The 16368-nt window shown below is 35.5% G+C and overlaps 1 protein-coding gene across 10 annotated transcripts in view; it reads right to left on the reverse strand.

Moving 5' to 3' along the window:
- The window catches only part of SOX6 (SRY-box transcription factor 6), a 357612-nt gene that overhangs the window by 104206 nt on the left and 237038 nt on the right, over positions 1–16368 (reverse strand). For 8 of the 10 annotated variants that reach the window (XM_039256670.1, XM_039256668.1, XM_039256665.1 and 5 more), the window contains one exon: positions 7452–7531. In XM_039256670.1, the coding sequence (XP_039112601.1) occupies positions 7452–7531 (80 nt within the window). Of the gene's footprint in view, positions 1–5847; positions 5971–7451; positions 7532–16368 lie in introns of all 10 variants that reach the window. The other 2 variants (XM_039256673.1, XM_039256672.1) reach the window with 1 other exon arrangement.

Here is a 16368-nt window from a genome sequence, read left to right on the forward strand (position 1 = left end):
GCCTATATTTTTTTAACCTCCATCAGGATTCACTTGATACCTGGTGTTTTTTTAAGAGTATACCTAGAAATAAAACTTCTGTTTATATGGAATAGTGCCTCACTAAAAACAGGGCACCTGACTGAACATATCCAAGAAAAATGTTTTCAAAGCAACTTGGGTCCCAGATAGCAACCAAAGATGAAATTCATTACTTCATTCATTTTACCAAATACTATGCCAGGCAATATTAGGGATTCAACAGTAAACAAAACAGACCAAATCCCTGAATGCAGTGACTTACATTCTAGTAGATTGGAGCTGCCCTGCAGAAGCACTTCAGGCAGCAAAGGTGGAGTAAAATTGACAGCTTATTAGAATGTTGAAAAGTTTTTTTCCTATTTTGCCGATTTTTTTTGGAAACCTAATACATGCCTCCTTATGCCACTTACTATTCACAACAAACCTGAAAATGATTATTATCTCCCTTTTACAATAAAAAAAGGCAATTGGAGAACAATATAGGGCAACATAGCAAGTAACAGCGGAAACTCTAATTCAAGATTCTGATTCCAAGTGGAGTTCATTTCATTAGTTCACAACTCATCTACTTCCAGCTGTAATGGTATTCCTGAGTTCCATCACACTCTTAAGTCAAAGGGGGTGAGGTAAGGCTGATTAAGGGAAAAGCAAGCATTTCCCCTCAAAGCACAACCCCATGGTTGGCATCCTCAAAACAAGCTTTGAATCAGTGCATTCCTTTTTCTCCATTGGGTAGCTAGTAATAGGTCACTCTAATCAACTCTTTATTCAACTCTCTATTAGAAGTCACAACCTCCCAAGCTTACCCAGAAAAGCTAACTCACCCTCTTGTTTCTCTAAAGCACTGAGGCATGTTTACAACTGCAAACAAGAAAACAGGGTATGAGCCAGAGAAGAGCATCTGAATACAATATCATAAAGATTCAGGCTGAAACTGAAATAGAATTAGAGCATTCTCAATGTTGATGGGTACTTCTTCACTTTCCATCTGTAGCATGAAAAGTGACAATATCATTTAAATAAAATATGTTTGCCTTTACTTCTGCTAAAACTTCAATTGTTCTCCATCTTTGCAAACTTGCCAAGACTTTAATAGTTTCATTTAACAGTAACTTATGATTGATAGGTTTTCCTAGTGCTTTAAGGCTCTAATTATACTCCTTTCCTCAAATCTCCCCTAAAGTACACATACTGCTCATTAACTAAAAGTGAAAATGTACTTATATTGATATTTTTCAAATTTTCATATTTAATCCCTTTCATTTTAGGTTACTACCCATACTATCATTATAAGAACTTGCCTGTTAAAATATGTTCCAACTAAAGCTTGGTAGACTTTGAATGCTTCATAAAAATCATTCTCTGAGGCTAATGAAGACAGAAACTCTGCCTGTAACAATATTAAGTTTGTTTTCACGGGTGATTCAGAGAAGTGAGCAATCTGTCAGTAATACATTGAGTGAAATTACTTGTCTTGTAGGAATAACTGCTGACAGTCACTTTATCTCAGGGCTGACCCAAACATCTCCCTGCTGACAAACAAATTACTATGTCTAACTTTGAAAAGGTAACTAGCTTGTTTTTAATTTTGATTGGTCTTTCAGAATTTCCTATACATATACTCAGTTCCATCCTTCATTGTATTAAAAAAAAAAGCCACAAAGTGTTTTGGGGGGAAAGGTATGAATTAATGAGAAAGAAAAAAAAGTAAGGAAAGAAAAACTCTACCATTTGGCACTAAGAAAAAGAACTGTGATTGCTTCTTTCCAAGACCATTATGCAGATAAAACTGGTAAGTGTGTCTACCCAACATTAAGACTGGCAGTGCCGCCAGTGACTGACTGGGTGAGTGAACACATTACTGAGACTGTATTGTAGGAATTAATTTTCTTCAATAAAGTGATTTTTAAGGCTCATATATTTCACAATCTAAACATATGTCACTGTTTCATAAACAAAATAAATGGATTAAAATAATACATTACCAATATGCTGACATGTGGAGATATTTTAATTAGAAATTCTTAAGCTGTGTGATATTTAACTGCTGTATTTGCTAAAGAGAAGCATGCATCATTTAATAAGAAGGCATGAGACAGGTGTATCACTTTGCACGATATGGTACCAGATTGTATTTAACATAAGCAACATCTATGAAGCAACATACCCCCCAATTAAAAAATAAAATTACTTTTTTTTTTAATGTTTTATTTATTTCGAGGAGAGAGAGAGAGAGACAGCGTGAGCAGGGGAGGGTCAGAGAGAGAGGGAGTCACAGACTAGAACAGGCTCCAGGCTCTGAGCTGGCAGTCAGCACAGAGCCCGACGCGGGGCTCGAACCCACAAACCGCGAGATCATGACCTAAGCGAAAGTCGGAAACTTAACCGACTAAGCCACCCAGGCGCCCCAAAATAAAATTACTTTTAAGGATCTATAATATTGAAAGCAAATGCATATAATGAATTGATACATTATAACCACTTTTTCGTTAAAAAAAGAAGTTAGTCAGAGCTTAGTTTCTGAGATAATGTTTCTTCAGAAACAATTTAACATCTTAGCTATTTAAAGGCCGTATTTACATGACTGCGTCATTATCCTGGTCCTCCTTCCTTAACATTCTTTTTCATGTACTTGAAGGACCAGTGCTAACATAGCTGAGGAAAGCAAATGGCAACTGGTCCTGAAATTTATACGGGTAGAGAATTGGAATAAGTAGCAATATAATATATTGTTTACTGTAGCAAGCGCCCTCTGTTCTCTAAAGGTCAAAAACACTGTAACCTTAGAGTTACAGTTTCTGATTGTTCCCAGGGTTAAATACATTATCAAAATTAATGGTTCAAGCCCCTCAACCTTCAGATATATGAGTATTCATGCCTCCATCTGCTGAACGGTTCAACTAAAAATAGCATTCTTTGGCCTTCTTTCTCCTAATATTGTGCCCCTGAGGCAGAGAAAACCATGCCTTAGATCAGCATAGGGGACCAAAAAAAAAAAAAAAAAAGTCTTTCCTGTATCTTCCTTATTTTAAAGAAAGAACGAACTGGAATATGCTAATGTAAGAAGGGTCTTTCCACTTTAAACACCTTTTTTCTACTTGATAACAAAATTTCAGCCTTTCAGTTTAGAACTATAACTGCTGTTAAGATTTATCCAGGCTCATTAATGTTAGAAGTGACAACCTTTGAAGAACAAATTAGCTGTAACATCAGGCAGAGAGGACCAGTTCTGAGCAAGGCAGCCAGATGTATATATGAAAGTGGTGAGGTACGGTGATGGTGGCATGTATATGTTATGGGCTTTTCTTCCTAAGAATCTCTGTTTAGAAATAAATCCAGTTAAAATAATTGTAATGTTTCCTTAGTATCAACAGTCTATCATAATCGTGATTCTTAACAGAGTTGTAACATTTTTGCTTGTCAAAGGAATGGAGAATTAGAAAAGAAAGCAGACTAAAATCAGTAAGGCAGATGGTTAATATTTAAAATGTTAGTGTCTGTAGTAGCTTGGATTTGTGTGTCTACTGTGCTTTTTGTGGGCATCCCAATAAACATGTAATACTCATACCAGGGAAGTTTGGGAAACCTACTTTTTAAACAAGGTCAACCTTTTCTAACCAGTGTGCAATATAAGCAAACAAAGCAAAAGTTTCCTGACATGCAGGGGTGAAAAAAGGTATAAAAAATGAAAGCAAAGAAACAGAGCAAGAATAATAAAAAATCCAGAAAACTTTCAAATGGGTAAAGTCTGAGGAGGTCCTGCATGAAGGGGCTCTATTTATCCTAATAAAAGTAACAGGCATGTGGCAGAGGTTGTGCTTCTAGATCAGTGTTGCTAAAGAACTACACAGATCTGGCACTCACATATATGACATCACAGTTTTCAGAAACCAAACAGAAGCCAGATTTGACAGCACCAGGGGTCGGTAATGGTGTCAGGGGGAGAAGTCAATCTAAGTGAAAAATGAGCAAAAGAAGTGATTGGGTAGCAAACTGCTGCCAGAAAAAGGCTGATGGGCTAGATCTCAACACTTCAAGCAAAAATAAAAGTCAAAGAGAGGAAGTCTTGAATTAGAGCCAGGACCACCTGCTTTCACATTCGTCCAAGTACTCAAACGTTTAACAAACTATCTGTCCTGAGTGCATAAGCTTGCTAACTGTCATCACACAGAATGTCTTGTCCCTCATATGCAGTTATCCCTCCATTTTAGCAACCCCAGCCCTAGTAGATCTTCAGAATGTCCAGAAATATGGCATCTTCTCTACAGCCAAAAGAAAGACTTACAAAAGAAATCCCTTCTTACTCTATAGAAGATAGCAGATACTTTGACAGTATATGCCTGGTCATGTCTGGGTGGGAACCCCTATATACTTCTTATATCAAAGTGAAAGGGAAAGGGGAAGGCAGGCAATAAGCTTGGAAACTCTTCCTCATGCTACTTCCAAGGTGGCTTTTGATCTTGTCCTCCTCTTCCTTCTTAGAGTGAGCTTTCTCTATTATTTTTCAAAAATATAGATTCAAGAGCAGAGGAGAGGATAATGTGAAAGAGATAACTATATTGATTATATAATATTTGATACATATACAGACTGCCAGAGATAATAGGACTTGAATTTATATGTCACTTTGCTAGATGTAATTCTTTTCTTTTTCTTTTTTTTTTTATTTTTTAAATTTATTTTTGAGACAGAGAGATACAGAGCATGAGCAGGGGAGGGGCAGAGAAAGAGGGAGAAAGAATCAGAAGCAGGCTCCAGGCTCTGAGCTGCCAGCACAGAACCCAACACAGGGCTCGAACCCACGAACTGTGAGATCATGACCTGAGCCAAAGTCAGACGCTTAACCGACTGAGCCACCCAGGCATCCCTTTTTAGTTGAGTTTCCCATCTCAGGTTATAATATAAAATTTAGTATTAGATCTAACCTAGAAAATTAAAGAGTGTTTCAGTCTGAGTAGCCTGTCTCGATCTGTGTGTGTGTGTGTGTGTGTGTGTGTGTGTGTGTGTGTGTGTGTGTGTCTGATTCAAACAGATAATTGGCAACCCTTCAGTAGCTGATGGTCCTGGAGAGAGACTCCAGTGATGTAAGAGAGAAATCAACCATGAGATTATAAAGAAGGACTAGACATCTATGGCAAAAAAGGGCTTGGTTTTCAAAATAGCCATAAAATCCATCTTCTCCAGGTGTTAAGAATATCTGAGCAAAACAACCAAGAGCTTTCTGGAAGCCAAATATGAAAGAGACACAACAGAAGTCAATTGGGCAAAAAGCAACCAGTCAGGCCCAGGCAACCAGCCCCACCTCAGCCAGGGAAAACAAAATTTGGAAACTTGAATTTGACAGAGTTAGAAATTCTAGGTACTAACTCTGACTCCAGGAATATTGTGCATCCTTGGTCTCTCTGAACCTCTGTTGTTTTGTCTATACAAGCAGAATTATATTTTGTCAGCTTTGCAGTATTGTTATAAGGTGAAATGAGATTTTTTAAATGTTTAAGTATTTTTAAACACCATACCACACTATACATAAAAGGAACAAAAAGTAAGGGAAAGGGTAATGGTTTTGAAGGTACTTATAAAGAATTTGCCTAAATATAAAGCAATAAACAATCTAGGTAGGTCATTAGGGGCATTGGTCTGAGGCTTGCCTTCTTCTTTGAAAGAAAAGGAGCAAAAAATGAGCCTCCTTAGGAATGAGAAAAAGGGAAAGGTAACATTTTAGTGTTTAAGTTGAGTGTTTGCCACTTAAAAAAAAAAAAAAAGCCTAGAATATGACTGAACAATCCAGTCCCCCACCCAATGAAGCACCAATGGAAGCATTCATACCTCAATCTGTTTGTGGTTGTAAGAGTGGCCACCACCATGTTCAAAGGTGTCCAAACTCCTGCCAAAACGGTCACTTAGGCCCTTTAGCCTTGGGTTAATTTGTGGGTGGGAGACATGACCCTTCTGTTTAGTAGCATATTCAGAAAACAAAACAAAACAAAAGACAAAACATACTGTCAGAACTCATGAACCAGAACACATATTTCTAAATCCAGGGCACTGACCACACCAAAGAATAGAAAGTAGAAGGTTTAGGAACCAGACACTCTCTTTCAGAGGAACTTGGTTATCGAACCACGCAATGGTACTCGTTTCATACTTCTGCCTCTGAGTCAAGAAGACATTCTATAGTATAGCTATGGGAAAAGGAGAAGCAGATTAGGTTTACTACAAGTGAGGTTTCTTTTTAGATTTTTCTCACTGCAGTAAGCTCCAGTGTCAGCAGTGGGGAGGGTGAAGTTTTGGAAGAGAGGTGGGCTATTGCTACTGTTTGGCAAAATTTCTAGCTCTGGTAGGCTGTCCATAAGAGGTAACATCAGCAAGGCTTTCTGTATGAGGCTTATGACAAAAACTCAGAGGATTGGAAAAATTATGTATTGGCAGACCCAATTGAAAATGCCCACAATCATGCTTTCTCATGGTAAAATATTTGCACATCTCTTATACCCAAGCCATATAGGGAATAACAAAGAAGAAAAAAAATACCTAGCCAGATACTATTCCTGTAAGAAAACTAAAAAATAATCACAGTAAATTAAAAGAATAAAAGACTATCTTTAAAATTTCCACTGTAATGGAATTCAAGTTCTTCACTATTATATAATTTCTAAATGTTCAAATGCTGAAAGTTTAACCATTATTTCAATGATATCATTGTTCATTTTTGTTAAAATATGTATTCATATTTAAAGTCAATGTCCTGTTAACATGGTAGAGCTAGAAGGATGTAAGGATCACCTGGTCCTGTCATAAACCCCTCACTTTACTGTGAAGAAGATAAGGTATAAATGATTTTTATCCAGCTTCCAAAACACTTGCTCTGCAAGCTTAGCATATAGTAAAGAACCCTAATCCAGAACTTGCTCAGATATCATGCCCAGACTTTGACTTGGCATGAAGATAAAAATGAGAATGAGGGTACACATATTCTAGAGCACTGTTTACATATTACCAAATAGTTGAAGTAATTTGGTGATAACAACTTCCTATTCTGTAAGCTACAAGAAGGAAAATACCCACATTGTTTTCTGTTTCGATGTTTATGTGTAAAAGAACATCAGGACATAAATGGAGACATGGATGGAAAATTGATAAGGAAAAAGCTAACAGATCCAAGAGCAACCAGCAATAAAAATTGTAAAACCATTAACTTACTTGATAGAAAATGCATAGTACTAAGTCATAATATCATTTTTCCTTTAAAAATACCAAGATTGGCAGTTTCCTCTCCTATTTTCAGTACAGTAAGTACACAAGGTGTTAATCCTTCTAGGCTATGCTTAAAACTTATTTAACATTCAGGCCATTATTTAGCATACAGCTGGTTAGCAGTTTTCCACTAAAGAACTGGCTTGTATCCCACTTTTTTTTCTTCTGTCACTTACCTGGAGCTGTAAAGGGCTGAGTCCAGAAGTAGCAGCAGCTGCCATTGTTGATGAAATGAACTGTACAGGGTAGTTATCACCTGTCGGAAAGAACAATGCATACAGGTTTAGACAATGCACGGGGAATCGCAGCAGACAAGTACAAACATGGTCCTTGGATTGCCTGAGCTTTACAACATTGCTCTAAGCCCAAACATCTGCAGAAACAAAAGACTTAGTTGGGCATAGACTTGCAGTGCTGCCTTGGAACTTTTTGTTAACAGATAGCTAGTAGGCAAACTGGCAAAACATGAATGTGATGTTAAAAAAATTAAATGTGCAATTCAAGCATGTTCACTCCATTACAAATCTTGTAATACATCATTTTTTTAAGAGTAAAAAAATATCTTAAAGCCAGGCTGACAGTTCACTAAGAAAGTATTAAGGTTTTTATGTTAGAACAACAAAAGGTTTTGGCTTGGTAGGCAAGACACAGTATTAGAGTCCAAAAAAGATTATGAGCTATTGACTGTCCATAACCCCAAACTTTATTTTATAAAAAATAAAGAAAAATTTTAAAAATGCAACCTCTTCTATTTGATGGGGTGAGAAGGAAGCTAATCTTATCTGCCAACATGCTATGAAATGCCTGGTATCTCAAAGAGAGTGGAAATAATACTTTTCTGGATTAACTTCTGGTGGAACCTAGTACAGAATCATGCATACTAGGCACTTATCATTTATTCTTTGATAATGACTCGATTAAATAACCACACATTTTACACGGGATATTTGTATTAAAAGTCTGTTAGACATGAACACGGTCTAGCAGAGATCAAGGCTACATCTTAATGTCTGACTCCATACCACTCCAGAACAGGGTAATAAAGTACTTTCTGTGACCTAAGAACACAGACTGTGAGCAGTGACATGAAGAACCAAGAGAAAGTAATGAAGAATGCATTGTGATAGTGGTAACTGAAGTCAAAATTAATACTTGTGGATAAATTACACAATATCAGTGATTTAATGGAGTATCACTTTGGCTTCAGCTACTTATTTAAAGTCAGTGTTATGTACTATCTCTAGGCTATATTTTAATAGGCTGTTCCTCCACACATTTTTGACATTTATAATAATCATTCTGTTTTGCATGAACTTTTCCACACTGAAAGCTGAATGTAATACAGAAGAGACAGCATAGAAAGAATCACAGTAATAAAGGTAGTCAATTGGAAAGCAATAAAATCTCTTTTTTCTGCATGGACACTAATACCTGGAGCCTTCCTGGTGCCCCAGGTTCCTTGGAACTCATCCTGCTTGCCACACGAAGTGCTACTCAGCTGGCCCAATGTAAATGTTAAGTTGCTTTCACTTTTAACAAATTGTTAGCTTCTAATCTACACAGTCTCTTTGCATCATATCCATAATACCTCATCAGACCATTGAGCACAGTGTGTGCTTGTACACAGTCCAGTAACAATTGGCTTCTGATTGCATATGGAGCACTGCTACAATGCATTCACTAACACTATATTGTGCTGGTCTCCTATGGAGTAATGTTCAAAATATCCGATCTTGTTTTTCCCCTTCCATGAGGTTGATTTTGGTTTGCACTGCTACATGAGCTTTTTAAAAAGGATAACTAGGCCAAATTATTTTTTATAGTAAATGACTGTCGCTTTATGCTTAAATAATTCTGCTGATCTTCTTGATATTTAAACTAAATTATCTGAAGAAAGAATATCCTAATCTAAGTCAAATAGTATTTCTTTGGTTGATATCTTATCAGGTTCAAAAAAAATTACAAAACGATACTGAATTAATGATGCTTCAAAAATAGGAGAAAAAAATCACCATTCCAACCATCAACATGGACTGCCTCCCGGAACATTTTAGAGCTGTTCTTTCTTTAAATATCATGCATTATTCATACTAACTCTAAACCACAACCCCCCTCCCTGTAAGTTTAATACCAGTTGCTTTATTTGTACTAAAACATTTTTCATGTCAAACATATTTAAAAAAATCAAACTCTAAAAGAATTCCCTGGGGCACTCCTTTTTTCATAGCTGTCATGCTTCTATGCTATGAAATAGCTGATTTTTTTTTTATAGTTTTTGGCTTGCCAGTTAATTTATTACTATCTCTACCACACCCTGTAGTACTCTCCAGCTCACCTGCTGGCTACAAACAGCTTTCTTTCCACTGCTGACAAGCAGATTTTTAAAATGTTCTTAACCTTTCTGCCGGTTTGAATCTGTATATCTGAATATAATCTTTGGAAAGCTATTTCTCCAGAACATATCACTGTATCAATACTAAAAGTAAAACTGAATACATTAGAGCAACAGAGTACATTATAGAGAATGATTAGAAGAAAGAAAAAAGGGAAAGGGAGGGGAGCAAGAAGATAAGAGTGAGGAAGAGAAGGGGGTTAAAAGCAGAGAAAAAATGTTAAGAGGGAGAGGGATTTATGGTATTGTGAAGTTTAATTTTTAATAACAAAGTTATGTGCTTCACCCCCACCCTTTTAATTTTCTCTTTGTAAGAGTCGGTCAAGTAAAAGTTTTCAGTGGCTGACTTGGCAAGGAATCAGTCAACATGTTGTAGCAATTTTTTTCAAATTTGTCTCTGGATTTCAAATGCTTGCGTGAGGATCCATTCTTTTTAAATTTGTACAAAGGAAGATGAAGCCTGTTGGAACAGGTTGGCTTTAGGTACTACTGTAATCTGGCTCTTGCTACCTCTAGCATAAAAAAGACAACCTCCAAGAGCCAATTTGGGAAATAATGTCCATTCTGTAAATTCATCTTTCCAGACTTCTAGATTTTTCAACTGACTGTTTTCATCTGAAGATTACAGAACTAATAAAACCTATGGAAAATGTGCCTGACATTAGTTTCACTTGTCACAATAGGCAACATTCCTTCAGAACCAAAGCAGCTCCACAGCAAGAGTCTCTGAATAAAGAGAGAGTATATTTTTTTAATATTCAAGGAAAGTGAAAAGTAGCCAAAACTTATTAAAACTTAAATACAGGAGAAGGTAGAGCTTATACTAAGAACCTAGGACCCACTAGACTCAGGCTATCTCCTGCAAGAAGATTCCTAGTTTCTGTAAATCAAATACAAATTTCACTTTTATGAAAGAGTCAAAACTCTCATGGGTAAAATCCTGTCCATTTAGTTTGATTCTTCAGAAAGATAAGGGACTGGGTTGTAGTCTCCTGGATATTAACTTCAGAATTAACCTACTGAGGAAATCATTGAAGAGGTTGGAAGGAATCTAGAGGAAAAAATACATAAACCTAGGAGACAGGATTCAACGACTCTTCAGTAATTGGCTCAAAGTCTCCCACTTCATTTTTTCACCCTCCAATACAAAAGAAAAATACTCTACACACCCCTAACTACCTTACAGATTATTGTGTGGTGCATCATAGGATAATGGTAAATTATTTGAGTTCCTAAACAACTGATAGGTAGATCTCACTTTTCAAAGCTATCCTCATTCTTGCTACAATATGGGAATATTTCAATCACCAGTCCAGATTTGGACATGCCACTTTGCATCTTGACTGGATGTCTATATGCAGAAAAGCAAAATATTACAACTCCTCTATATTCTCAAAGAATGCCATAATCAACCTGATTTTACCTCTGTGAGGCATCACACTGCAGAAAAAGTTAGCAAGTAATGAATGACACAGTTAGAATCCTAAAAATAAAATGACACCTTCAATTTGTTCTGGTACATGTTACAGTATCTATTGTGGAGATCACCCTGCTCTTATTGGTCTTGCTAAATTTCTCCTCTATTCATCAAAGAATAGGTCAACGATGAGAAAAATCTTGATCCCAGGGCATTTTCTAAGAACATGTGAATTGTTTTCATACCTTTAAAGAAGAAAAGAATCAAGAACCAATCTTAATTTCTTCACTTATTTTATTGATACATCCAGACCATTGGCTAATCATTTGAAAATCCATGGAATTTGTTACAATAGCAATTAAATAAGTGAATATGGATAAACTGATATAAATCCATCCATTATAAGAAATCAACTTAAAATATCAGTTCAAAGTTCATGCCTTAAAATAGCTCACCAATGATATAGCCTCTGTATATAAAGGAGGCATAATTAAAATAATCTTGATCTCCAAAAACTAGGTTAGTTTACATGGATGTGCATATTTTTAACTTGGACTTCAAAACTTTTACTTAAAAATGAATTTACAAGGGCTCCTGAGTAGATTAGTCGGGTAAGCATCCCACTCTTGATTTCTGCTCAGGTTATGATCTCACAGTCATGTAACAGAACCCTGTGTTGGGCTCTGCAAAAACCTTGGAGTATGCTTAAGATTCCCTCTCCCTCTGCCCTTCTTACCTGCTTGTGCATGCCCATTCTCAAGAAAAGAAAGAAAGAAACAAAGGAAAGAAAGAAAGAAAGAAAGAAAGAAAGAAAGAAAGAAAGAAAGGAAGGAAGGAAGGAAGGAAGGAAGGAAGGAAGGAAGGAAGGAAGGGAGAAAGGAAGGAAGGAAGGAAGGAAGAAAGAATATAAATGAAATTACAGGGTGCCTGGGTGGCTCATTGGGTTAAGCGTCCAACTCCTGATTTAGGCTTAGGTCATGTTCTCAGTTCTTGAGATCTAGTCTCTCCTGTCACCCTCAACCATTGGGTTTCAAGAGCTGGAAGCCTGCTTGGGATTCTCTCTCTCCTTGTTTCTCTGCCCCCACTCCATTCATGCTGGTGAACACATGCTCTCAAAAATAAATAAAATAAAAATAAAAATAAATAAACAAACAAGATTCAAATTACTAATCTGAAGAACCTCAGACACTGCCTTGATTTCAAGTAGATGAATTTAATTAACCAATTATTCCAGCAATAGTGGTTATAATACCTCAGCTTTACATATGCTGGAAGAGGTGGAAATACCTAGCAAGATATCATTTGAATAAATTCATACATATAAGTCATATATGCTTCACATCAAATAGTTATCTTTTCCTAATATCATATATATTTAAACCATCTCTGCAAGAGTATAAAATATCCAGAGAACTTCAGTCTGAATTCTATCTCCACTAGTCTCTAGATGGGAAAGCTTGAAAAAGTTAATCAACTTATTTGACTATCTTTTTTTTCTTTTAACAAAATAGATATAATGCTACCTATAGCTTGGAGTTGTTAAGAAAATTAAATGAGAATATACATATTCATATACATATTACACACGCACATATGTATACTCCCACATACAAATAAAATGATATTCAGTAAATGCTAACTGAAACAAAGGAATTAATAAGAAGCACTGGTTAACAATTTTATGCTGAAATATTACACAATCTGGAAGAAATGGACAGATTTCTTAAAATATACAAATTTCCTAAACTGACTCAAGAAGAAATAGAAAATTTCAATAGACCTATAACAAGTAAAGAGATTGGGTCAGTAAACAAAACTTCTCAACAGAGAGAAGTCCTGGACCAGATGGTTTTACTAGTAAATTCTCCAACATTTAAGAACTATTAACATGAATTCTTCCCAAAACCTTCAAAAAAGTTGAAGAAAAGGAAACACTTCCTAGCTATAAAATAATGAGGCCAATATTACCTTGATACCAAATCTAGATAAAGATATCACAGAAAAGAAAATTACAGACTAAAATCTTTTACTCATATAAATATAAAATCCTCAACAAAATATTAGCATATTGAATCCAACAGCATATTAAAAGGATTATTCACCATGACAAAGCAGGATTTTTCCCAGGAATGCAAAAGGAGTTCAACACACAAAAAAATCAATGTAATACAGCACATTAATAGAACAGAGGGGAAGAAATCCACATGATCATCTAAATGGATGCAGAAAAGGCATTTGACAAAATCCAACACCCTTTCACGATAAAAACTCTTAGAAATTTAGGAATTGAGGGCAAGTTTCTCAACATGATAAGAGATATTTATGAAAAATCCACAGCTAACATCATACTCAATGGCAATGGACTGAAAAGCTTTTCCTCTAAGATCAGAAAAGAGATAATGATGCCTGCTTTCACTGCTGCTATACAACATTATATGGGAAGTTCAAGCCAGCACTATTAGACAAGCAGAAGGGGGGGAGGGGAAGGCGAGGGAAAAGGAGGGAGGACGAAAGGCATTAAAATTGGTAGGGAAGAGGTAAAACTCTATTTGTGACAAGAGGTAAAACTATCTCTATTTATGACATAATTCTACATATAGAAAATTCTAAAGAATCCACAAGAAAGCTACTAGAGCTAATAAATTTAGCAAAAGTTGCAATCTTGTAAGATTAACACTCACAAATCATTTGTCTGTCCATATACCAAGCAACAGGCAATCCTAAAGAAATATAAGAAAGCATTTCTATTTGTAATAGCATCTAAAATAAATTAAATACTTAGGAATAAGTCTAACCAAGACGGTGAAATTCTTGCACACTGAAAACTACAAAACATTGCTGAAAAAAAATTAAAAGATATATAAATGGAAATGTGCATCAATAGGAAGACTTAACATTGTTAAGATGTCAATACTATACAAAGCTATCAATAGACTTAGTGAAATATCTATCAAAATTCCAAAAATCTTTATCACATAAATGGAAAAACCAGTCCTCAAACTTATATGGAATTGTAAGGTTCCCAGTAGCCAAAACAATCTTGAAAAGGAATAAAGTTGGAAGACTCATGATTTCTGAGTCAAAATTCACTACAAAGGTACAGTAATTAAAACAGTATGGTACTGGCAAAAGAGTGATATATAGACCAATGAAACAGATTAGAGGGCCCAGAAATAAGCCCTTACATACATGGTGAGTTGATTTTCAATAAGAGTGCCAAGGATATTCAATCAGGAAAGAATATCTCTTCAACAAATAGTGCTGGGAAAAGTAGCTTCTGCATGCAAAAGAATGAAGTTGAACCCTTACTTAAATAATATATAAAAATTAACCCAAATGGATCTAAGATGTAAACTTAAATACTAAAACTCTAAAACTCTTAGAAGAAAACATAGGAATAAATCTTTGTATTTGGCAACAATTGCATGGATATGATAGCAAAATCACAGGCCAAACGAAAAAAAAATAGATAAACTGGAGTGTACTCAAATTAAGTAAAAAGGCAAACAATGGAAGGAAATATTTGCAAACTATTCATCTGATATATTAAGAAATCCTGAAACTCAATAACAAACCAACCAAACAAACATACAGCCTAATTAAAAACTGGGCAAAAGTGCTAACATATTTTTCCAAGAAAGATATATAAATTTCCAATAAGCACAAGACAAGACGCTCAAAATTATTAATCATTAGGAAAATGAAAATCAAAACCACAATGAGATATTATCTCACAGCTACTAGGATGGCTATATATTTTTTTTTTTTTGGTAAAAAAATTGGAACATAGCAAGTGTTGGTGAGTATATGACAAGATTTGAACTCTTGCATTGCTCCTAGAAATGTAAAATGGCACAACTTCTGTGGAAAACAGTTGGATAGTTTCTCGAAAAGTTAAACATAGAACTACCATATGACCCAACAATTCTGCTCCTACATAAATGTCCAAAAGAATTGAAAGCAAGGACTCAAACAGATATTTGCATATCAGTATTTACAGCAGCCTTATTCACAATAAGCCAAATGTGGAACCAACCCAAGTGTCCATCAGCAATGTCCACCACCCACACCCATACACACATACGCAGATATATATATGTATATATATATGATATATTTATAAGATAAGATATATATAAGATATATATATATATATAAATGCATTTATCTTACTAGGTGAATAGGAAGAGTTATTGTTAAATGGACACAAGGTTTTTGTTGCATATGATTAAAAGTTTTGGGTATAGATAGTGGTGATGGTTATACAACATTGCAGATGTATTATACCATTGAGTTGCACATTTATAAATAGTTAAAATATTAACTATCATGTATATTTCACCATAATTTTTTCTAAAAGAAGCATTAGGTATACTTGTAAAATTATTTTTGGTTATCAGGCAGAGGGATACTTTTGGACACTTCTGATGGATAAGGACGTAGTTTAATATTGTTAAATTTACTTAGATTTTACCCCCAAACCTAGTGCTTTAGAGTTTTCAAAGAATTTCCATACATTTTAACAAATTTAATCTTCACATCCACACTGAGCAGTGGACATATTTTTCTAGATGACAAAAATGTGAGGTTCAGCAAGGTTAAATGACATTTTCAAGTAATAATTACGTAAAAGAATCCGTGTAAAAAACTTAGCACAGTGTTTGGCATAAAGTAAGAATTCAGGAGGTCTTAGTTACTATATTATAACTAAAAAGTGGGTGGAGAAGCCAGAAGCACTCAGAAATCGTACTTCCAGAATCTCCTAGGAAGCCCAGAGTGGCTGTGCTAGCAGCAGTTATTTTAAAAATCCCAACTGCACAAAGTCCATGGGTCACCTGCACCCTCCCTGGTGCATAAAGGAGGCTATCCATTATTTTTATTTTACAGGGAATTCAATCCTGTCTGACATATACCTCACCAGCTATGAAAGAGGCTTAATCTTTTAATTTTCTCAAATATAGGCACGTAAATGCATTTATCTTGCCCTGGAATGCTGTGTCTCTCAGTTTCGTAACGTGAAAGAGCAAAACAACCAAAATTCTGTGGTGTATGATCTGGGCCCTGACTAATTCCTTTCTAGAAAGATGTCTTTAATTACAGAACCAATAAAAAAGTTAATTAAAGGTTAAAACTCAATAAATCTATGTCTACAGATATTAATCTGATAGATATTTCCTTGAAACTGCACAATCCCTGTAGACCACAAGCCTCCTCAACAACCTCCGGAAGTCAGAGAGTTTGTTTGGTGTTCACTGAATACAGGGACACTGATATGCCCAGAGCA

Source organism: Hyaena hyaena, unplaced genomic scaffold (assembly GCF_003009895.1).
Source record: "Hyaena hyaena isolate Hyena2069 unplaced genomic scaffold, ASM300989v1 scaffold_583, whole genome shotgun sequence".
Lineage (NCBI taxonomy): Eukaryota > Metazoa > Chordata > Mammalia > Carnivora > Hyaenidae > Hyaena > Hyaena hyaena.